The sequence below is a fragment of the Pogonomyrmex barbatus genome, unplaced genomic scaffold (genome assembly GCF_055798465.1).
Source record: "Pogonomyrmex barbatus isolate J1 unplaced genomic scaffold, ASM5579846v1 scaffold3, whole genome shotgun sequence".
NCBI classification, from domain to species: domain Eukaryota; kingdom Metazoa; phylum Arthropoda; class Insecta; order Hymenoptera; family Formicidae; genus Pogonomyrmex; species Pogonomyrmex barbatus.
In genome coordinates this window covers 16,825,320-16,846,284 of record NW_028297127.1, presented here as the reverse complement: position 1 = coordinate 16,846,284, position 20,965 = coordinate 16,825,320, and the positions used below count along the sequence as shown (strand labels likewise).

Below are 20,965 nucleotides of genomic sequence, written 5' to 3'. Positions count from 1 at the left end.
TTGCACGAAAAATGCAATCTACTAATAGAAATTAGCTGTGTAATGAAAGCAGAGTATGATGATTTTTTGGTTTTTGGCATGATAATTTTAAATCGATGACTTTTTAAGATCAAAAATAATAATTTTTGGAAGATTTCAACAAACAATACATGTTAAAATTAACATTCCAAGAAATACTTCTCCTTTTAATTTTATAAAATTAATTTTATAAAATACATAAATTTAAAAAATAAAATTAAGTACTTTTAAGTACTTTTCTCTATTTATAAAATATGTTTATGTTTATGTTCATGTTTGATTATGTATATGTTTAAAATTATTATGCATTAATTTATTTTTCGCAGACTTGGAATTTTCATTTTTATATGCATTTGGAAATTTTTTTTTGGATAAAGGAATGTCACAGATTTAAGGAGAGGGAATCATAAAGATAGAAGAAGATAATAAAATATTTGTCGTTTCCTTTTAATATATTATCATCGTTTGTATTTTTATTTCAATAAAGGAGGCCCTGTTTTCAAACGATATGGTACGATTAAATATGTACATCGAATTTTATTTTGTCACGAGCGGATATATATACAAATAGACGTCCGGGAAGTAACTAACTACGTTTCTTCATTTTCTACGAGTTCTTGTTTACGGACCGTGAAGGCTGATCGTCACCACTCGCGAATGATTTAAGTGGAAGATATGGTCCGCAAAATCGTAAGTGAATATGTCGAAGTTGCCAATAACTACACAATAATACGTAATACGTCAGAATCAATTGAGAATTAATATATAACAAGAGAGGTTTTTTTATTTCACAAAATACGCGAATGCCACATCGCGTAATTTAGTGCATAGAACATAGAAATTGTGAAATATTTGCATTAGAAAGAATAATATCTTACTCTTACGATTTTGCACATCGCGAGTCGAATTTCGTATCAATTATTAAACAATATATCGATCGAAAATGGCGTGGCGAGTCCTCCTCCGCGCTCTTTTGGAATTTACATACCACGATGGCATCTAAATAATATGCACAATTCTTTGCCTTAACGTATTAATACTGCAGAATATTGTTTATGTCAAAATTCACTTTTTTCATCTCCGTGCGCTTTTATCCTATATTCTACAAGAGATATTTCGCTAGTTCGCCGACCGACGATTGACGACCGCCGTCGGGTTCGCGAGCGTCGCTGCCGATCCAAGAGGTTTCCAAGGGACCGACCGACATTCGGTTTACGTCTTAACGATTTACGTTTAACCAAATATTTCGGTCGCGCGTATTGTGCTATTTAGGTTTGAATGCAATTTACCCCGAGTCGCAAGGAAATATTCGGCCGACGAGCGCGAATCAGACGTGCTTCGCGAGGCGTTACTCAACTTGACCGGATTTATTGATATTTTTAAGGTATCCGTATATCAAGAGAAAGCAAAAATCCTGTTGTCTATTATCAAACATCCTACCTATTTTCATTTATAATTATATGTAGGATATTCGATAAAAATAATTTGCTGAGTAAATCAACTGTCGAGAAACTGAATTTTTTTTATTTCTTCTTTTATTGCGGCATAAAGTCAACCTGACGCAAAGCGTAATTTTAACGAAAGAACAAAAAAATTCAATCCAAATTCCGTTGTATATTTTAATATGAATTCGAACATTTATGTACAGAATACTTAAATTATCATTTTATACGTACGCGACGTAACTAGATAATTGATAAAAAGTGATAGCTGTTTATTATCTCTCTATAAATAGCCTACGTACTAAGTGATAATTTAAATATCCCATACATAAATCAATACTAGTTCATTGACGTTTGTTCACACATTCGATGGTTGTAAAATGATATAATTATTTTATGAAAGGTATCGTTGGCTAGTTATCCATGAAACAATCATCGCGCAGCATCGAGGAAGGTGTTTATACGTTATGGAATAATTTATATGCCGCGCACTGCACCTCGAAATCGACGCCTTGCAATTTTTATAAACTCACATTAGTGAATTAATGAAAAGTTAATAACCTATTCAGGGAAATAAAATTTTTTGTAGCTAGTACTCTCACGACGATTGACAGTATCATTGTTGTGTTGTGATCAGTACATTGCTTTATAAAATTAAATAATATGCATCGCGATTTTTTGATAGAGCCATACATAATCACCAGCTCTGTGCCAAATATTTATATTTTTTTAAAAACTATTCGCATTTTTTAAAAATGCTATTTCTAGACAATATGTATATATGTCACATTTTCTATATCCAAGATTTGAAAAATAATTTGACGCGAGACTCAACACAAATACTTGCAATAAATGTAGAACGTGAATAGCAGTTGATCAAAATTGATCGTCGCATTTTCAGCTATGCAACAAATTTGCGCAACATAATAATTTTATTTTTTGTCTATTGCACAATGCCGACTTGAAGCGAGCGCCGAGCAAATTTTTCATACGAGCGTAGTCCGCTCGAAAATCTTTCACCAGATTAAAAACAAGATATTAAAAACAAATACAATTTTTATCTATATATTTTAGTCGGTATTATTTAGTGACTACTGTTGTTAATGTTCAATCAAAAGCATCACAAATAACGTAAACGTCTAAAAAACATTTAATGTTATAGACATATTTTCTAGGCATATTTTATGCTTTCCATGCTGTTTCCGATAAAAACGCAATTTCCCAGATTGGAATTTTCACAGAATTAACCGCGATGGATAGCTCATTTTCCATTATGAACACATGCTCATAGATACCGGCCAATTATCACATTGATAGTCTCTCTACGATCACCGAAAATATACCCACCAATCGTCGATTGTTGCAACATTCGACAATCTTTTTGATTTAACGTGTTGTCAGTATACATTATTTTGTCTCGTTGGTATTTATTAGTACCACGAACAAGATCCTTTTTAGTCGAGTTCACTCTTCACGGACGATGTAACTTCTTGTACTTTCATTGCGTCCAGCACTGTCGCTGATTTTCCTCGATCACGGAACTCTCTCTCTCTCTCTCTCTCTCTCTCTCTCTCTCTCTCTCTCTTGCTCTCGCTCTCGTCGGTCAATATACCGCTCACGTTACTCAGACGGTTCCTCGTGATCTGAAATGTCTTTGGGCGAAGGATCGCTCGCTCGCTCGTCACGCTGTCACAAGCGTCAGGCCGGTGCGATTGGCAGCGGTGCGCGCCCTTGGCGTAGCCTCAGTTAACCTTCAGACCATCTGGAGGCCTTTGGTGATACTCTCGACGTGCTCCTTGGCCCGCATCCTGAGCGCTTGGATGCTCGAGGTGCGAGGATCATGTCCCGGCGGACTCGGCGGCGGTGGTTGCACGTGACCGCCGGCACTTATGCTCGCCATACTGCTGGCTAGCGATCCTGCGAACAATGCAATTTCTACGTCTCGTTGGGTATGCCCAATGATAATGATCATGATGAACGCGGTAATGTCGATGCTAATGCCTTACTCTTTATATATTTTGCATTTTGCGAAAATTTTCGTGTATGTATCTTGATATCAGATAATTCCTACGAGTGAGTCTAATTTTCTTAACCATTGTAACTTTAATTTTTCCATAAATGTATTTTAAATTTGTATTCTCAAATGTGCATATATTTGTGTATATTTTTTTAAATATCTCAGAAATACTTTAAATGAATCGTGTGTTTGGCAAAAAAGTGCGATATATTAAATGTACAATTACTGTATTATTATTACCTGGAACGGCATTGGCCACGGCGCCGACGTTTGGCGGTGATGGTAATCGCCTAGGAGACGTCAAATAACTAGGATATCCCGCGTGAGGAGCAGCGAGGAAACCAGGAAGCGCGCTCAGCAGTCCTGGCGGCGCAAGCCAAGGATCTCCCGGCAAACCTAGAGCTGGACCGGCAACGTTCCTAAAACGAGATATCTCCATACTGTAACTATTTTATTATTTGTTATATTACAAGAAAATTTACGTTAATATTTGTATTAATATAAATATTTAGACAAACCTCATATTAGCAGCGTGATGATACTCGCTTAAACCTAGTCTCGCGGCTTCCATTTTCTCCTGCCTACGCCACTTGGCTCGCCTGTTTTGAAACCAGACCTGGAACAATACATAATGGCAATTTGTCATTATTTGATCATAAGGAGAGAGAGAGAGAGAGAGAGAGAGAGAGAGAGAGAGAGAGAGAGAAAGAGAGAAAGAGAGAGACATAACAAAACAAACATACATTCGATAGAAATTTATGAGATAGTCTGTCAGCACAATAAATTTTACTTCTGCCTTTAACCGATAAGTGACAATATTAGCCGTATTTAATATTTTGTGAATTTAATTTCGCAAATTTATTAAGCTTGCTACTGCGTTTGGCTCGACGTAAATCGAGAACAATGGCGGCACAAACTCTCATTAGCCGCTGAGACGCGATAATGGTAACGTGTCACTACCGTATACTTGAGGAAAAGGGCACCCTCCTTTCTTCTCATTCTTCCCGCCTCGATCTCAACAACAGACTCGAGATATCGCTTTTGACTTTGCAAAATGTTTGATTTCTGTTAAATTTACAAGCATTTATATTTTAATTATGTAGTTGTTATCTAAATATCTAATTTAATTTTACAATAAGATAATATTAAAAAAAATAGAACAAAATATTTAATATTTAAACTGTTGAAATTATTTAAAAATTCAGAGAAAGAGAGATTTTCTACGTTTTTATTATTATTATTGCCGTTAGCTTTATAATAAATATCTATAGCGCTGCATTTATTTGTATTAATAAATATTTATTTAAAAAGAATTTGGTTAACCTAGATTATTATGCACGTGTACATTTTTAACTTCTTGCATATAACTAAAGCTTTCTAATTGTTTTAAAATCGAAAATTGATTGATCTGATAAAATTCTTCGAGTAAATTCACGTTGTCACATTTTTAAGATTGACGTTGACACTTCTATTGTTGCTGAATTTCGGTTTAAGAAGGGTCGCGCTTGTTTTTTTCTGAAGGGGATAGATCGTCTGCAAAAATCTAATCACAAAAATGCAGAAGCGTAAGACAGCAAGAGTAAGTCAAAGTAAAAGTGAAAAAAGGAACAGCAAGATTAGAGAGAAAAGAAGAGATTTGGAGTGTTCGATGGAAAATGGAGTTCCTTTAGCGGGGTGCGATCATGCGGAGGGCAAGAAAAGTGGCTGCCAAAACTTTCTCTCTTTCTTGCGCTTTCCGCTAGTCCAACATTCTCTCCCTTTTCCTTCCTACGTTACTCGACTTTTGCTCCAAAAGGAGGGTTGCAGAAATGTCTCTTTTGGGCGGATCTCCCAGGTCCAACCCTGAAAGCAGCGTTGGCTAAGAAAAGAGGGGCCAAGAAGAGGGTCGGTCGGCGAAAGATCGGAGAGTGTGAGTCCACCCTTCCATCGGCATTAAGAGGGTAACGAGCCCGTGGGGTGAAATCGAAAGTGAACGAGCGACGCGACGTGACGCGACACGGTGTGCCTCCAAGGTGGATCCAAGAAGGGAAGGAAATACCAGAGGGGGGGGCACCCCGGCTCGTCGTGACGGCTCGGCCATGTTGATTTCTTTATTGTAACATGGCTGCTGTTGGCAGCTCGCTTAAGTCTATTGCGTTAAGAGCTGATGCTATCGGGGTCTCGGCTTATGAATTATTCAGTCCCGGTCGAGACGTGCCCGAGTATAAGGTCCACCGGGTGCCTGTTCGTGACGAATTCACACGCGGCGCGGCGAAGGTGAGTGTGAACACACTGTGAACCATCCATCCAGATCGGCCTATCGACAATTGATGAATCTTGGTTTTCGCTTCGACATACTTAAGTTAAGAATCAGATAAATAATGCTGAGCAATCGATCCCGGCTTCTCTACAGTAGCTGACAGCGAGATAATCATTCGTATGCGAATTACTCGTGACTTCGACTTCCCAGCTGTAGTAAATAATTTATGCACATACTCGCCAATCAATACTTCAATGAGCAAAGTTACGGATTCAGAAATAAACAATTTTTATTTTCAAGAGCAATCAGTAAGCAAGATGTTTAATCAACAAGAATTATGATCTTAACGCACACAAGAAATGCGCATATTATCCTTCAGTAGAAATAATATGAAGCTAATAAAGTCATGTTCCGTATCGCTGTGTCAAGCTTGGTTCTTCGCAAATTTGTTTATTAATAAGCGGCACAAAAATTCCTTCGGCGCCTCCGAAATAATCGGCGACAAGGTGAAGCGTCGCATTCGAATAACGAGGCGACTAGCAAATTGAATATTATCGTTGGAAATAAGCGGTGGTGAATCGTCGAGGAGAAGAAAAAGGAGGGAAGAAGGGAGGAAGAGAGAAAGAGTAGGAAAGACACAGAGGAAAACACGGAAACGAAGTGAAACGAAGACGAGGTTAAACGTCGGAGGCATCACCCAAGGTTTCGGGCTCGATGGTAAAGAAGGGAGGGAGAGGGGATGAAGAAAGGGGAAAGAGGGATGCGGAGGAGTGGATATCGGAGCATTCCCGGGCTCATCAGGACGATATTCCGCTCTCGAGAACGAGAAGCAATTTTCTTTCCTGGCTCCGTGGATGAGAAAAGGCTACGGACAAGATGCCACGCCGAAATGATGGGAAAATAAGCGAATTTCCCTTCGTATTTCTTATATATCCTTTTCCATCTCGTTTCGTCTTGCCTCCCTATCCTTCTCCTTCCGCAATCTCCTTCTCTTTTTCCTTCTCTCTTTCTCTCTCCTTTACATCCTATGTCTCACTGTAGCGGCTCGTCTCTCCATCTCGTTCTCTAAGGATTCATGTTTAGCAGCGAGAGAACGCGCTCTCTCGTTCTCGCTCCTCTCGCGGAAATATAAAGAACAGGGCTAACACGGCTTAATCTTTTTAGGTCGTAAATTTATTAGAGCAGGTACTTCCACCTTTTCCGCCCGTCTCCGCCGACGTCCTTCTTCTTATTTCTCTCTCACTCCCTCCCCCCCCCCTTCCCTCTGTCGGTCCTCTTCCTACCCGACCCGACCAGCCGGCGACGATCCTCGGCAATGATATTGCGAAGGTAAACTCGCTTAGACGGTTTAAATGCAAGAAAATTGAAATAAAATGGAAGTAATTCTGAGATTAAAATTGGACGTCGTTCCGTTGTCGCTGAGAAGCGGCGACACTTTTTCGTGCTCTCTCCTCCCCCCTCATCATGCTCCGCTTCCTCCTTAGCGTGTTAGTCTTTGTGAGATTTTACGTGACACACTCTCGCCCGAGAAACTTCGTGATGTCGGAGTTGTATAATTTGCAAGATTTCGCTGGAAGGTTGACGCGCGGATGAGAGGGCTAATTATCGTTATCGCGTTAATGCGCGAGTAATATGACGGAATAACAATTCCAACTCTTTCGCATGGAATCGTTGAACTCGACATAATCGGTGAAGAGTGTGGCTGACAAACATTTACAAAAGAAAAATTGTAGACAATATTATTATAAATTATAATTGCAACACTATGTAAAAATTTTTTCCACGAGATGAAGTAAAAATAAGATTTTGCAATAAGGCCACCAAAGTGTTCTAACTAGCTTAAGACAAATTTTAATTTAATAAATAATTTTGCAACTTTTCCACATGTATAGCCATTTTTTCACGTGGATGCATATTGAACATCATACTAATATGCTAAAGATGAATGTATAGATACATTTCCAGTGATTGGACGCAACAACAGCTTTCGTTCTCTTTGGTAACATACGGTGACGAGCGTTCGATGAACAAGAAGCATATCGCACCAAAAATCATTTCCGAACTCTATTACACGAACATTTTTTTTCTCTTACACTATACACGTATTTGCACGTATACATTCTTTCATTTTTCTTTTTCATTCTCTCTCTCTCTCTCTCTCTCTCTCCAATGAAACGCATCGTTCCGGGCCGATGGTCGCTTTATACTCGACAGCGGCTCTCGTCGAATTCGGATTAGCGCCAGCAAAAAGGTATTCGAGGTGTTCACGCTACGTCGAGTTCATTGTTGCCGACTGGAGTATTAACAGATTTCGGACATTGTTCCCTCGTGGTGGCGGCTTGTGCGGCCTCCAAAAGAGAGTCGCGCGGATGCGTGAAGACATCGCGACGCGATATAATTGCGCCATAATGGCATCTAATTTTCAGCGATGTGAGCATTTTAGTTTAAGACATGGCTTTTAAAAATTTTTTTCTCAATATATATATATATTAGTAAGATTACAAAGAATATTTATAAATCACATATTATTTTAAAATTATAATGCTATTATTGTTAGATAAAGGATGACGAAACTAATAAATTATATAAATATAAATATTAACAGCAATAATATATAGCTTATAATTATTATTTATCCAGTATCCATAAAATATTAAGAGGATTTTTAAATGCATCTTTTCTATTCAACTATCTTATATTTTGCGTCCTACGCGAACAAGATAGTCGTGGCTCAATGAAAGTCGAAGGTGAACCAGTCGTGCAAGATAGATATTAAAGCCTTTATGATGGAGGAGATTAATATGTCTTCCTAGTGTTCTGCGCAAAATCGGGATGACATTGACGTTGATATCGACGGCTTTTCTATAGCATGTTGATAGTCCATGAGCGCTTTACAGGCGTAATATGGAGCGGTGCCAAACATGCATGAATTATTTATTTTCTTGCACCGTAGCTCGCGAAAAATCTAATTGACAATGTGTCAGTGTATCAAAGAAATACTTCTTTTATATATAGGAGCAACTGTTAATTTCTTTTTTAAGTTAGATCAGATTCAAATCCATTTTCAATGTTGTTTCACTCCAAAGAAATTTAGTTTTCTCTTTTCTAAGCAAAGAAATGTTATTAAGTAATTTGTTTCTTATGAAAACAAGTTATTATAATAATTATTATCATTTCCCGATTTGTATTTACATAATTATTTAATATCTAGTTATATTTTCCATATACATTATTTTCCACCTCTAATAGAAAGAAGCAAGGTGTTAATTAAATTGGAGTTGATTGTCGTTTTACAGCTGATCACTTACGTTTATCTTTTATTTCTATTCGTTCAAAATATTATCTTTATCCTTCAAGGACAACATAATAGTAACATGCTGATGTTATACTCGTTATACATGCGTTTTACAGCCGTAATTGCCGATGTTAATAGCCCGACTGAAAGAAGCTAACAAAACGCTAGTCCACTAATCCGTGGACAAGAAAAAAGACAGATGAGGTTATTTTTCTTCCGGATGTATTACAAGTCTATCAAAGCCCTATCGTCGGGTACACTACGATAATCGTGGATAGAAGAAACAGAGGGGGGGGTGGAGTAAGGGGTGAAAAAGGCGCGCGAGAGAGAAGGAAGAGGGAACACGTTTCGAATATAAGCCTAGATTCCGGTCCAGGGTACCGCGGTATGCATAGAGAAGGGAGATGTTTGGAGAGGGTTGGAGTCTATTATTCACCACGCTTTTTATACCTCCCAACCCCCTCTCCCTTCCCCTCTCGCTTACCGTGCTATTCCCCCTTCTCTGCTTCGCCCTGTCAAACTGTCGGCCAAATTCAATCCTATGCAGTCGTTCTCATTTTGTTTCTACTTCGCCCTTATACGCGCGAATTTGCTCGCATTATGGTTGAATCGTCGTTAATTATGGCGAAACATTAGGAAACACACTGGACTTGCGAGTCATTCGAGTTAATCTTATACCGATATTAATTATGATTTACACAAATATGAGAAATAAATCAAGCTTGATGTTTATTTTTGTATGCCACTTATCTTATTATTTCAAACTTATAAGTGTTATAACAATAACGTGACGACATATCTAAGAATGACTATTAATTACTATTTTAAACTATCAAATTAAGATAAAATAAAGAAGAAACTTAATAAATATTTAATAAAATAATTCTAAAAAACAATAAAATATACATTTAGGAATAAGAAAGAATAAAAATCTATTTAAAAAGAAGAAATAGCAATTGTAATTAAAAAATTAGATTATCGTTTAATATTAATAGAAATTTCTTAAGAGGCAATTTCTTTCTATTTGTTATCTAGCAATAGCATTATATATTTGTGAAAATTAAAAAGTAAGCTAAATATATTGTTAAATTTTATTCGATAATTCATATAAATCGTATTTGTCTTTTTGGGTAATCAAAATTTTATGATAAAATATATTCATTCTTATAATTTATAGAAAACATTCGATAGATGAGCACCACTGACGGCATCCTCCAATAAAGCCACCCCTGTCGTTGCGTGTAATCACCCTTAAACACTCCAACGCCCCGGTCTAACCCCGTCGTACTGCGATACAATACTAATGTGTTACAAATAACATCCCAAACACGAGACGATTTCACTTTTACAATACGACTAAACGGCTCCTCGTAACGCCGTTTCACGGATCTACCACGGATCGTCCGTTTGTTGTTGTCGAGTGGAACTTCGCATCGTACAATGATTTTGTTGGATGATCCGAGGATCATGAGAGCTTTTGTCATAAAGTCAGAGAAATTTCAATATAGAGAGATGTGAATATTCTCTTATTCCGCATCGATATTTAATAACTATATTAAAAAATATTTGAAATAGCCAATGCCAAGTTATTATATATGTCAAACACAAAAATGAATGTTAATGAATTAAATAATAATTATAAAAAAAATATCGAATAGATGTATTCATTAAAACATCTTAAAAATTTTATAATAATTTAGGCACGTAAACTGTATATATTATAATTATCAAACTCAAACATAAAATTTTTTTAATAATTATATGACTTTTTTAAATATTTTTTTAATTCTAATCTCTAATTAATATTACATACATACATATCTTTAACCAATAAGTTAAGAAATCACTTCATCCTAATGAGCATTGACGAGAGCTTTAGACAATTTGTTCTTTCTGTTTGGCTGAGTTTTGTCCTAACGCACAAATCACAATGCGTCCCACATCTTGTAATTCTTAAAAAACAAGTTACAATGCGCAATATGCAAACAACATTTTCGAGCAGCGCGTATGATTAGGAGGGTGGCGTGAATGAGAGACCGTGCAGAAATTCGACAAATTAGCCGTATGGCCCGCGTATTTTGACACCGTACCCACATTGTCTGGCCTGGTCGTTGTATTTTCTCGCTATACGCTCTTGCGGCGGCTAGATCGGCTCCGAATGAATGCATCCTTTGTGCAGGAAGCTATTTACCAGACAATATGTTTGTGCCCAAAACGAGGCTTTCAAACGAATCTCTCTGTGTACGTGCACGAGCTTTTGTCACTTGTGCATAGTTTGAAGAAAAGCTCTGTAAAGTCGTCGATTGGAACGAATTGGATTTTGACTTTTCAGATTTTTTTTTTTTTTTTTCATTACTCAGGATATCGCGAAAACATAAATAGTAGTAATCTATTTAAATTAATTTATCAATTTAATTTCACTAGTAGTATCTATTTAAATTCACTAAATCCGTCACTACGAATATTTCCAAATTTATATCACTTTTGTCACTTATGTCGTTACATCATCAGGATTACACGATCGTCATCATGGGCGATAGCAATAGCAAGAAAAGAAACATTTAGTTAATTTTGGTTAGCGTTAACTAGGAGGTCGAAGGAATTGGACTCGAGAGAGAATTAGACCCGGGAACTGGATCGCAGCGCGCGCGAGCATTTAACACCATTAAGTCACGTCTGTGCACTCGAAATTACGCTGCGTCGTGCATTCAGTAGCAACGCCATCGTTTCGCGTTTCGACTGTGTTCTGCCGCATACAATCCTGTGACTGCACCGCAATTAAGACTGCTCGTTTATAGAGACACTCATCAGAGTCTGGCCAATGCGCCACTTTCAGTGAACCTCTCTCTCTCTCTCTCTCTCTCTCTTTCCCCTCCTCTCTCTCTCTCTCTCTCTCTCTCCTTCTCTTCTTCCTTCTTTTTTTCTGGACCACTTTCAGTTAAATGAAATTAACATAAAATACTATTTATATTGAATTGCAAACAACTAAATAGACGAAAATCACGTGCTCACTAATTGTATGACAATTCCTTGTCACCAATTTCTCGAATATTATAGTACCAATCAACAGAACAGCAAAGACAAATCTCACTTTAATAACTCTAATTATCTATCTCTTAAAATTGTATTGTATTTCCACTAATTTCTTGCCAATGTAATTAATGTATTTTTGTTTAGCATTTAGCGCTAAAACGTTATATAAAATCGTATGTTATTTTATAAAGTACCATACACGTTCGTAAGACATTTGGCAAAACGGCTGTAATTTTCTTTCGACGGGAAACAGCGGAAAAAGCGAACTCGCAGAAACGCGGGGAAATGAAAAAAGTCTTGGCGGTGGAAAAAAAAAGCGAACGGGATATAAAAGAAACACGCTCGAGACCGTAAGTGCGCTACATGTGAAAATCCGTCGCCGATGTAATAACTCTAATAACTCGTAATAAAGCCCGGGTGGAGCCGTATTAGCGTCAGGAGCACGCGTGGGCGCACAAAGGGCGGCCGCCCTCGACAAACACTGTGACTTTTGATGATTATTAACTTCATGGGCCAGCCACGGTCGAGCGGGAGATGGGTATGCAGAGGAGGAAAGGACCAGAGTGGTGGAAAAGGATAGGGACGAGGTGGAAGCGAAGGCTGTAGGCTGTAGACAGTAATCTGTTGCCCCGGAGGCTTTCTGGTCCTGGTTGAAGCCTCCCCCCCTTTCTCTCTCTCTCTCTCTCTCTCTCTCTCCAGCTCTTCCTTCCACCTTCCACGTGCCCGCCCTTCGTGGCTCTTCGCTCGTACTTCTGCCCCTACCCCTGCCCGACGCCTGGGAACCAAATTAATAGTTGGTTCTGCCTGGATATATCTCGAATTCGTTGTATTCCCCGGCGAGAGAGTGACCCCGAGCTTCCCTTCCTTCCTTCCTTCTCTCCACGTGAATACATGTCGCGCGTGGGCTTAGCTCGTACGTATATAACCGTGTACGTGTATATGCGGTGTGTGTTTACGTGTGCGTTTGTCGGTCTCTTCTCCGGCTGCGTTTGACATCGGTTACTCGTTAAAGGGCCGCGAGATGCCTCGATAAAGCGGGGGCTCTTTCGTAGTCGAATGGCTTTAATCAAACGGGATTTGGAAATTGATAATTGGCACGATCTCTCTACGTCAGGGTCGTTTGAGAGAGAACTTTTAAACGGAATCGAGTTCTCCGGTGCTGGGCATTTCCCAAGATATAACCTTACATCCTTCGAGGAACTATGCCATAGTTGTACAATTCGGATTAGGTTTTTATCTTGTCGCTTTTCAATGACAACGTGACATAGATTATTCACGCGATACACACGAATTTTTATTAATCGCAATCAAAATGCCTGCGATAAATTATATCGATATTAAGCGATATCTGTCCAAATGAAAAGTATAATCTTCAAAAAAATCCTTCTTTCTGTTATTTTTCATTTCTTCAGTCTTCAGTCCCGAGCGATTTCATCTTGATAATTTCTACGTTTATAAATTTCCATTTTCCGTTCATTCACTTTGGATTAATAGCGAGAGCATCATGTCGTAAATTTTCGTTTCGACGTCGGACGACGACAATAAGCTGGCAGCAACGATAAACGATGTCGAGAAACGATTCAACATGTTTATCCATTTCGAGACGTTTCGTCTCGTCTTTATCTTCGCATGGCAGTTTAACGTTACTAATCCTACGGTCGCTATTGCCGCGCCTTGCGACGCGTGGTGGTATCGAGATCTCGCGCGGGGGATACCTGCGTCATTCACCACCGACTCGAAATCTCAAACTGTTGAAACGGATATATTTTCACGGGGTGACATTCATCCCCGCTTGTAGAGGCTCGCCCGGGCTGCCTTTGTAAGGGATCCCATCACGGCTGCATTCTGCATCTATGCGTATGCAGCGGCGAGAAATCCGATCTTAGAGCACCGTGGAAAAAAAGAGGAGACGAGCCAATAAGGTCCCCGTAGGTAGGTTAGGGGCCGGAGGGGACCAGAGGGGAGGAGAGCGCCGCCGGCTCTGAAGGTACCCGGTGGAACTGAATACGTTTGTACCTGGGCCCGCGACAATGGCCGCCGTAATTCGATTACAAGGACCGCCAGCTAATTGTTAATTGCCGGCCTCAGAATCGAGAGAACGCCGACAACGGCTTCATAATGTTATACGCGATATTAAAACGAGCAGGCACGTACCCCGAATGTACCCCGTGTATCCTAGATGGAAGCTTCTCCGCCTACTCGTGGCATAGAAAAAAGCGGCGAGTAATCAAGAAAGATCCTCCGTGGGAAATCCTTTGCTATTTTCCCGTCTATTAATTCTCAATTAGAGATATGCGTCTTTTACTACCTTTACTACGGCAGTTTTAAATCTGTAAAATCTAATCTGTTTTTCCCATCGGAAATGTTTATCTATCATTAATTACATAAACAATATCGCAGATTTTCTCACGTTAATTTTATAGCAATATATGTCAGATTTAATTAAGTATATTTTTAAGTAAATTTCCTACTTATTTGTAATTTGTGAAAGCAAAATCTTTCATTTTCTCAAACTACAATATTTTCCTTCTCAGATATGTTTAAAAATATTAAATTGAATTTTAATATAAAATATGAACATAGTTAGGGAAAATAATAAGAAGATTATGTCGTGTTTAACTTACAGAGCCAAGCATAAATTTATCTTATTATACAAGAAATGTTATCTTATCAACATGATACTATCATTTAAGAACAGTACAAGATGAACAAATTAACAAATAATAAATCTTCTCGACAAATGTTCTCAAATAAATTCTTAGTCTAATCGTTTTAGTAATTTGCGCGGACAAATGGTACAGGCAATGTGCTTTTCTCTTCAGATACTTTTCGTCCTTATCGGCGATAGCTACGACGCGTGCACCCTTAGTGTTTAACAGCTAATCTGCCAAATGAAGTGTTTTTGTGTTTGAGCACAACACTTCGTCTCAATAGAGGAGCAAAACCGCCCTCGGGAAAAGGGTTGCTCCGACATGATTGATGCTCGAGGGGGCAGGGCGAGGGTCTCCCAACCCTTTTTAGTCAAGCGCTAAACGGAGTGCTTAATTGAGCCACAGACCTCAGAACCTTGGACAGCTAATCTCCCGAAGATATCTACGGGCACGGTGGACTTCGTCTTCTCTGTCGTCGACCAACGTTCGACTTTATTTGCTCCGAACGTTTTAAGCTTTTTGTCAAATGTTCGAGAGTCGAAACATTGAGCTCTAATTGATTTTGCTACTAACAGATACTTGTTTTGTATTCACAAGGTTGATCTAATCATCATTTCTTCCCATAAATTCAGCTTCGTAAAAAATAAATGAAGCGTTTTTATCCCTTTTTATATATCTTTTGCATTCTCTCCTACTCTATATTTATTTTATTTATCTCGCGTAAGTCTCGCGTCTTCTATATTTCACACACATAATAGCCTCATATATGTTTTGATCACACTACGTTATTTCATTTATTTTACAACGAAAGATGCAGATTTTTATTTATTAAGAAAAATGCATGCAAACTATGATTAGAAGGATTCACAAAGATTTTCAATCACAGATTCCATATTATTCGCTATCTATAATTTTCATCTGTGTTCCCAGATAGATTTTTCATCGCAAGTTCATTCCCGGATTGAAACCGCCCTTCGCGTTAGGCCGCAACGAGATAGTGTGTGCTCGCGTGCGTGTGCGAGGAACGAAAGGACGAACACTGGCCCGTAATGGAGTTTCCAAATATTCGGGGAGCCCTCGCTCAATTTCGAACAATTTGCATTTAGGGTGAAGTGCAATTAATAGAAGCGGGGTGTTGTCCCGCGCCATTCCACGCCTATTAACACTATATTCCGCGGGAGTTTAGCATATCGAGGGTGCAATATTGAGTTACGCGACAGTAATTATAATACTCGTTAGACGGCGCTGCGACGGAGTTCGTTCTCCCCGCGGTCTACGAGGATCGAAGAACGTGTTTCCTCCTCGACTTTAGGCTTCTGACAGTCTGCTGCGAAGGAACATAACGAAAATCTCAAACGACACGTTATATTTTGTCGGCTGTATACCAACAATTTTCGTTTAATTACAGTCAGGATCTCTGCTGTTTTGCGATTATTATTAAAAGAGGAAGATTTATGTCTAGCAACAATCTATGTACATTTATCACATTTATTCTATTGCATTATTGAATAATTTTTTTTTATTTTATTCTTCACAAAAATCCCCAATAAAGATAATAAAATTTTATTCTGCACTTCAATGTAGAAGTAGCACTCATTGTTACAATACTCTGCTAATTGCGATGGATCAGCGTGGCAATGTTATGGCAATCGAGAGGCGATTAATTCGCCCTACGGATCTGCACAATTTCTGGATCCGCGCAATTTCGCCCCGGTACGCCTCAGAAGCCAATCGCATCGCGCCGTCTGATTTATTCTCACGCGTTTGTCACGGTGACTCGATTACACGATCGCGCAACATTTCTACATCCCTCCCCTTCCGCCTTCGGGGTCCCGCCCGAAGGAACGTGTTCGTCCCTTTATTTTTTTTTTTTTTCTTCTGCGGGCGCCCTCCGTCGCGCGCGGGGCAGGTGTCGTCGCTCCCACGATCTTCGCTATTTCCCGCCGGGCCATTTTCCCCGCTCGCGGGCTTTTCGCGCCTAGCGCCAGGCCATTATCTTATTTTCCGCCTGGAAACATCGCACCCACAAGAAAAACGATCCCAAGTAGGAGGAGGCCGAGGGGAACGGGCGGGCGGAAGGGCGGCCATCGGACCCCGGGGAGATCGGGGAAGTGCTTTCGCGTAATAACATTTGTATCCGCGAGCGCCTTTCCTCTCTCTGATATCGAGCCGGGAGTTTTATCCCGGCTAACGCGAGAATCACCTGACCCGTCGTCTCGGAATTTCTCCGTGTTGGAATTAAAAGGCGCGTTATTGGAGCCATTATCGTCGAGGTAAGAACTACTCGTCGATAAGCGCGATAAGGCAATAATGAAGCGAGAGATGTAACTTTCGTTCATATAATTAACGATGAACATAAACTTTACGATTTCACTCTTCACGCTTCGTCGACGATTCTTTTACTTCTTTATTCATACATTAGCTCGCACAATTAAATTTTATATTACATTTTAATTTCAGTATATGTGTGATAAGAGATTTCTGTACAGTTGCTACTTTCTGTAATCTTTTGTAAATAATAATTTACCGAACAGTTTATTAATCCTTTCATGTATCGAGTTATTTTCTTGCATTATAAACGTGCAATATGAGAAAAAAATAATGTTCCTCTATTTTATGTGACATTTTTGGAGATTATTGACCGCTGTTCGGCCGAGTTTACGCGAACATTAGTTTGATTTATGTATTAGGTCGGCAACAGATTCAGGTGCCATTAGTCGACCGTGACCTCGTGCGAGAATTCTCACCGCGTGGTGCGTGGTAAACTGGTTTATGGTGCTCACATATGGGTATTAATATCGCGCGGCGAAAGCTCACGAGTCTCGGTTGGTTGACTGGGGATACGTGAGAATCGCACCCCCCATGTAAACCATGGGGGATTACTTAATCCGCTTGCGAGGATTCACGAGGTCCTCGCGAAAATTGCGGCGATTTGTCCGAAGGAAATAAACGACGTATGACAACGCGCATTTTGAATGTAATGTAAGTAAACGCTATTCGATCAATTGTGAAATATTATGAAATTTGACGCGCTAAAGTCTGTGAATAAAAGTCGGTGAACAGATAAAATAAAATAAAGTAGAATTATACGCATATGTACGAGTGAAAACGTTGCTGCTCTTCCCTCGCTTTCGTTCACTTGTATATGAAAAAAATTCAGATTGCATAAATAAGGAGGAATATTTCTGCGCGGAACTTAATATTTGAACAAACATTGGAGATGGATAATTGCCGCATTTGATTTGTCGGACAGCACGAACTTTTTTTTTTCGCGTTGGCGTGTGTGTATGTGTGTGCGTTGTTAACGTCATCGGCACCGATAAATTCGCCATGCGTAAAGAACGCGAGCAAACGCAAATTATTACTCGATTTTGCGAGCGCGGAGCGACAAAAAGTTTTAATTTTCATGAGGTGACATTTAACGTGGAAAAAAAAAACTAAATAAATGAGCGATCCGCCCGTCAATTTTTTAATTCTCTTCCACTCCCTCGTTCGCGGCATGTTGCATGCGCAATTGCGCTCGCTGCGTTGCGTCGCGTCGCGTCGCGTCGCGCAGAGAAATTCGCGGCAGTAGCCATGGTTACGCCCGTTCGCCGACGGGTTGGGCGGAGGCGGCGTGCGTGACTAATTTGACACCCCGTAGATATAGGTGCGCCCCAGACAGTCACCTGCGATTCGTGCCGGGCTCGTGTCAGCGCTAACGATCACGATTCGGCCCCTAATAATCCCGAATTAAACGCTCCGATAAGCGTTTTCGCTATCGACCGTCAGGAAAAGGATGCCGCCGAATCCGCCACAAGATCCCGGTAGCCATGCGAACAATCAGTTGCGCCGGTTATCTTTCAGATACTGTTACAGGCCAGATACCAATTAATTAAGTAGCCTTGTGCAAAATATCGTAAAAATCGAGCCGCAAGCTTGAAATACCACACACAAAAGATAACATAATATTTTGCATATCGTACATCTTTCATTACATTTAAGACACTGCTCAGGCTGAGTTAATTAATAATTAATAAATCGTTATGTTTCGTTATGAGATGATAAATTAATTTTGATAAATGTAATATATTATATTTGAATAAGGATGATAATAGGCAGTTAAATTTTGTAAATAGTAATTATATCGTTAATCCGTGTAAATATAGTGAAAATTTTGAAATAGATGTTAGCATCACAAATGCTACTAAATATTACAAGATTAAATAATTTATTTGTCAAATGTTGAACGCAGATGTGTGCGAATGCATGCGTCTTCAAGCGAGGTTTCCATGCCGACATGCCGGTAAATAATGTTAAACAGCGACGCGTGAAGGGTATATTCCATCTGCACCCCTTTATTACGTCGGCATTGCTCCGCCGCGGCCATGGTATCATTTTTCTGTCGCGAGAAACTCTGGCGTGTTGTAACTCGTACGAGGAGTTGGTCACCGCCTTTGAGATATGAACAGTGCTAAAAATGATGCAGACTCAAGCCATAAGAGAACATCAAAGAAAAGAGCAAAAAAGTTATGCAAGATTTTATAACGTGAATGGTTGATAACTCAACTAATTTAAAATATTGTATTATGTAACTTTTTTTAATAGCTTTGCCATTTTAACTCATTTTCTATAAATTCTCTTCTCATAATTCAAATAAAATCTCAGTACAGTTAAAATTTTACATATTAATCCTTTGACCGAGGGAGTTTTCCTATTCCTATAGACATCGCATAAAAATTATATGTGATATTTAATCGCTTAAATGTCAAGGTAAGATTATTATTAGTAATATTTGCGCAACGTTCATTGAGAAAAAAAGTAGCGCGCAAACGACGGTTAGGACACGGCTCAAATTTCCTTTCGGATAACGCAGGAAGATGCGAAAGATCGTTTTTTTTAATTGCACTTTTGAAAGCTGTTAGAAGGCCATCGGCAATCTCGATTCGATCTCTCTTCGAGGCCGGGACCGCCATAGTTTCGCCGTCCCGTCGAATCGTTTTAAATTTTTCCGCGCCGTTGTGTGGGGCCATCGAAAAAAATTGTAATCGAATTGGAGTATTTTTCCAATTGGCAATCGTCGAGCGGCCGGACATGGAACGATGAGCATCCAACCGCGTCCTCTCTCGCTCAGCCACTCGCTTTATTCATCCTCCCCTCCCCCCCTTCCCCCCGACCTCTCTCGCTCCTCCATCCCCCGAGTACCGAATTAGTTGGCCTACCGCGAAAAATCAATCTCTCCGTTTTTTCCGCCTGCCTGGTAGATTCGCCGACAACACCACCGTCGATTCCACTGTCCGCAGTCAAAGCGAAAATTTACAGATACCATCGACTCCCCATCCGTACGGACATATCGTCGCGTTTTATTCCCGCAAAGTGCTTCGTAAATTTTACACATAAACTTTTAGAATAGTATTGTTTATATAAAAAGAAGATTGTATGTGTGTGTGTGTGTGTGTGTGTGTGTGTGTGTGTGTGTGTGTGTGTGTGTGTGTGTGTGTGTGTGTGTGTGTGTATATATATATATAAAATTAATATACATATATGGCCATTGTTTGGTGTGTAAAACAATATTTTTTTTTATATTTGACAATCGAAAAAAAAAACGATAAACAAGAATTGTAAGTATATACGATTTATTTCATCGTATATGTATCTTTTTTTCATTCGTATTGTCATTCATCTTTTCTCATCTCGATTCTCAAATCTTTGGCATTAATTGATTTTTTTAAATAGTATAACCGTACATTTGTCCTTTTTACCTTATGATGCGCAAGAAGATAAAAAAAAATCGATAATCAAAAGATACGAGTAACGTTCTCCGTTGAAGAAACTTGTTATACCAATATCAAGCCGCAGGATTGCTCTTTTAAATTTCTATGTTGCGGCTGCAAGACGATAAAGCGGATGTCGTATTTATCAAAACGCATGCGGAACACGAATTACCCGCCGAAATAAAGTCGACACCGGCACGCGAGGTAATAATTCCCCAGTGAGAGCCACTAAAGTGCAATCGACTCCATGCAAGGGGACAAAATTCTGTTTTCGTTAGAAATGCCGGATACGACGGCGAATTATTATGCTATCGCGCAACTCATATTCCTCTTTTTCTTTCTAATCAAAATCATTAAAATTTTCCAGATGAGATAAAATAGTCTCTAAATGAAGAAAATTTCATTTAGACAGATTTTTCCTATTTACAACTATATTTTAATTTATTTGATATACATTTTTTTTTTGTAACTTTCCAAACAATAAATAATTATACATTCCCTCGGTGGAAAAGTTCCA

General features: G+C 39.1%; 1 protein-coding gene across 4 annotated transcripts in view; it reads right to left on the bottom strand.

Moving 5' to 3' along the window:
* Positions 1–451: 451 nt before the first annotated feature.
* The window catches only part of LOC105433982 (retinal homeobox protein Rx1), a 44,032-nt gene continuing 23,518 nt past the window's right edge, over positions 452–20,965 (bottom strand). For 2 of the 4 annotated variants that reach the window (XM_089079363.1, XM_089079364.1), the window contains 3 exons: positions 3,996–4,093; positions 3,718–3,917; positions 452–3,395 (listed from right to left, as the gene is read on the bottom strand). In XM_089079363.1, the coding sequence (XP_088935489.1) occupies positions 3,214–3,395; positions 3,718–3,917; positions 3,996–4,093 (480 nt within the window). In that variant the 3' untranslated portion in view covers positions 452–3,213. The remainder of the gene's footprint in view (positions 3,396–3,717; positions 3,918–3,995; positions 4,094–20,965) is intronic. The other 2 variants (XM_089079365.1, XM_089079366.1) reach the window with 2 other exon arrangements.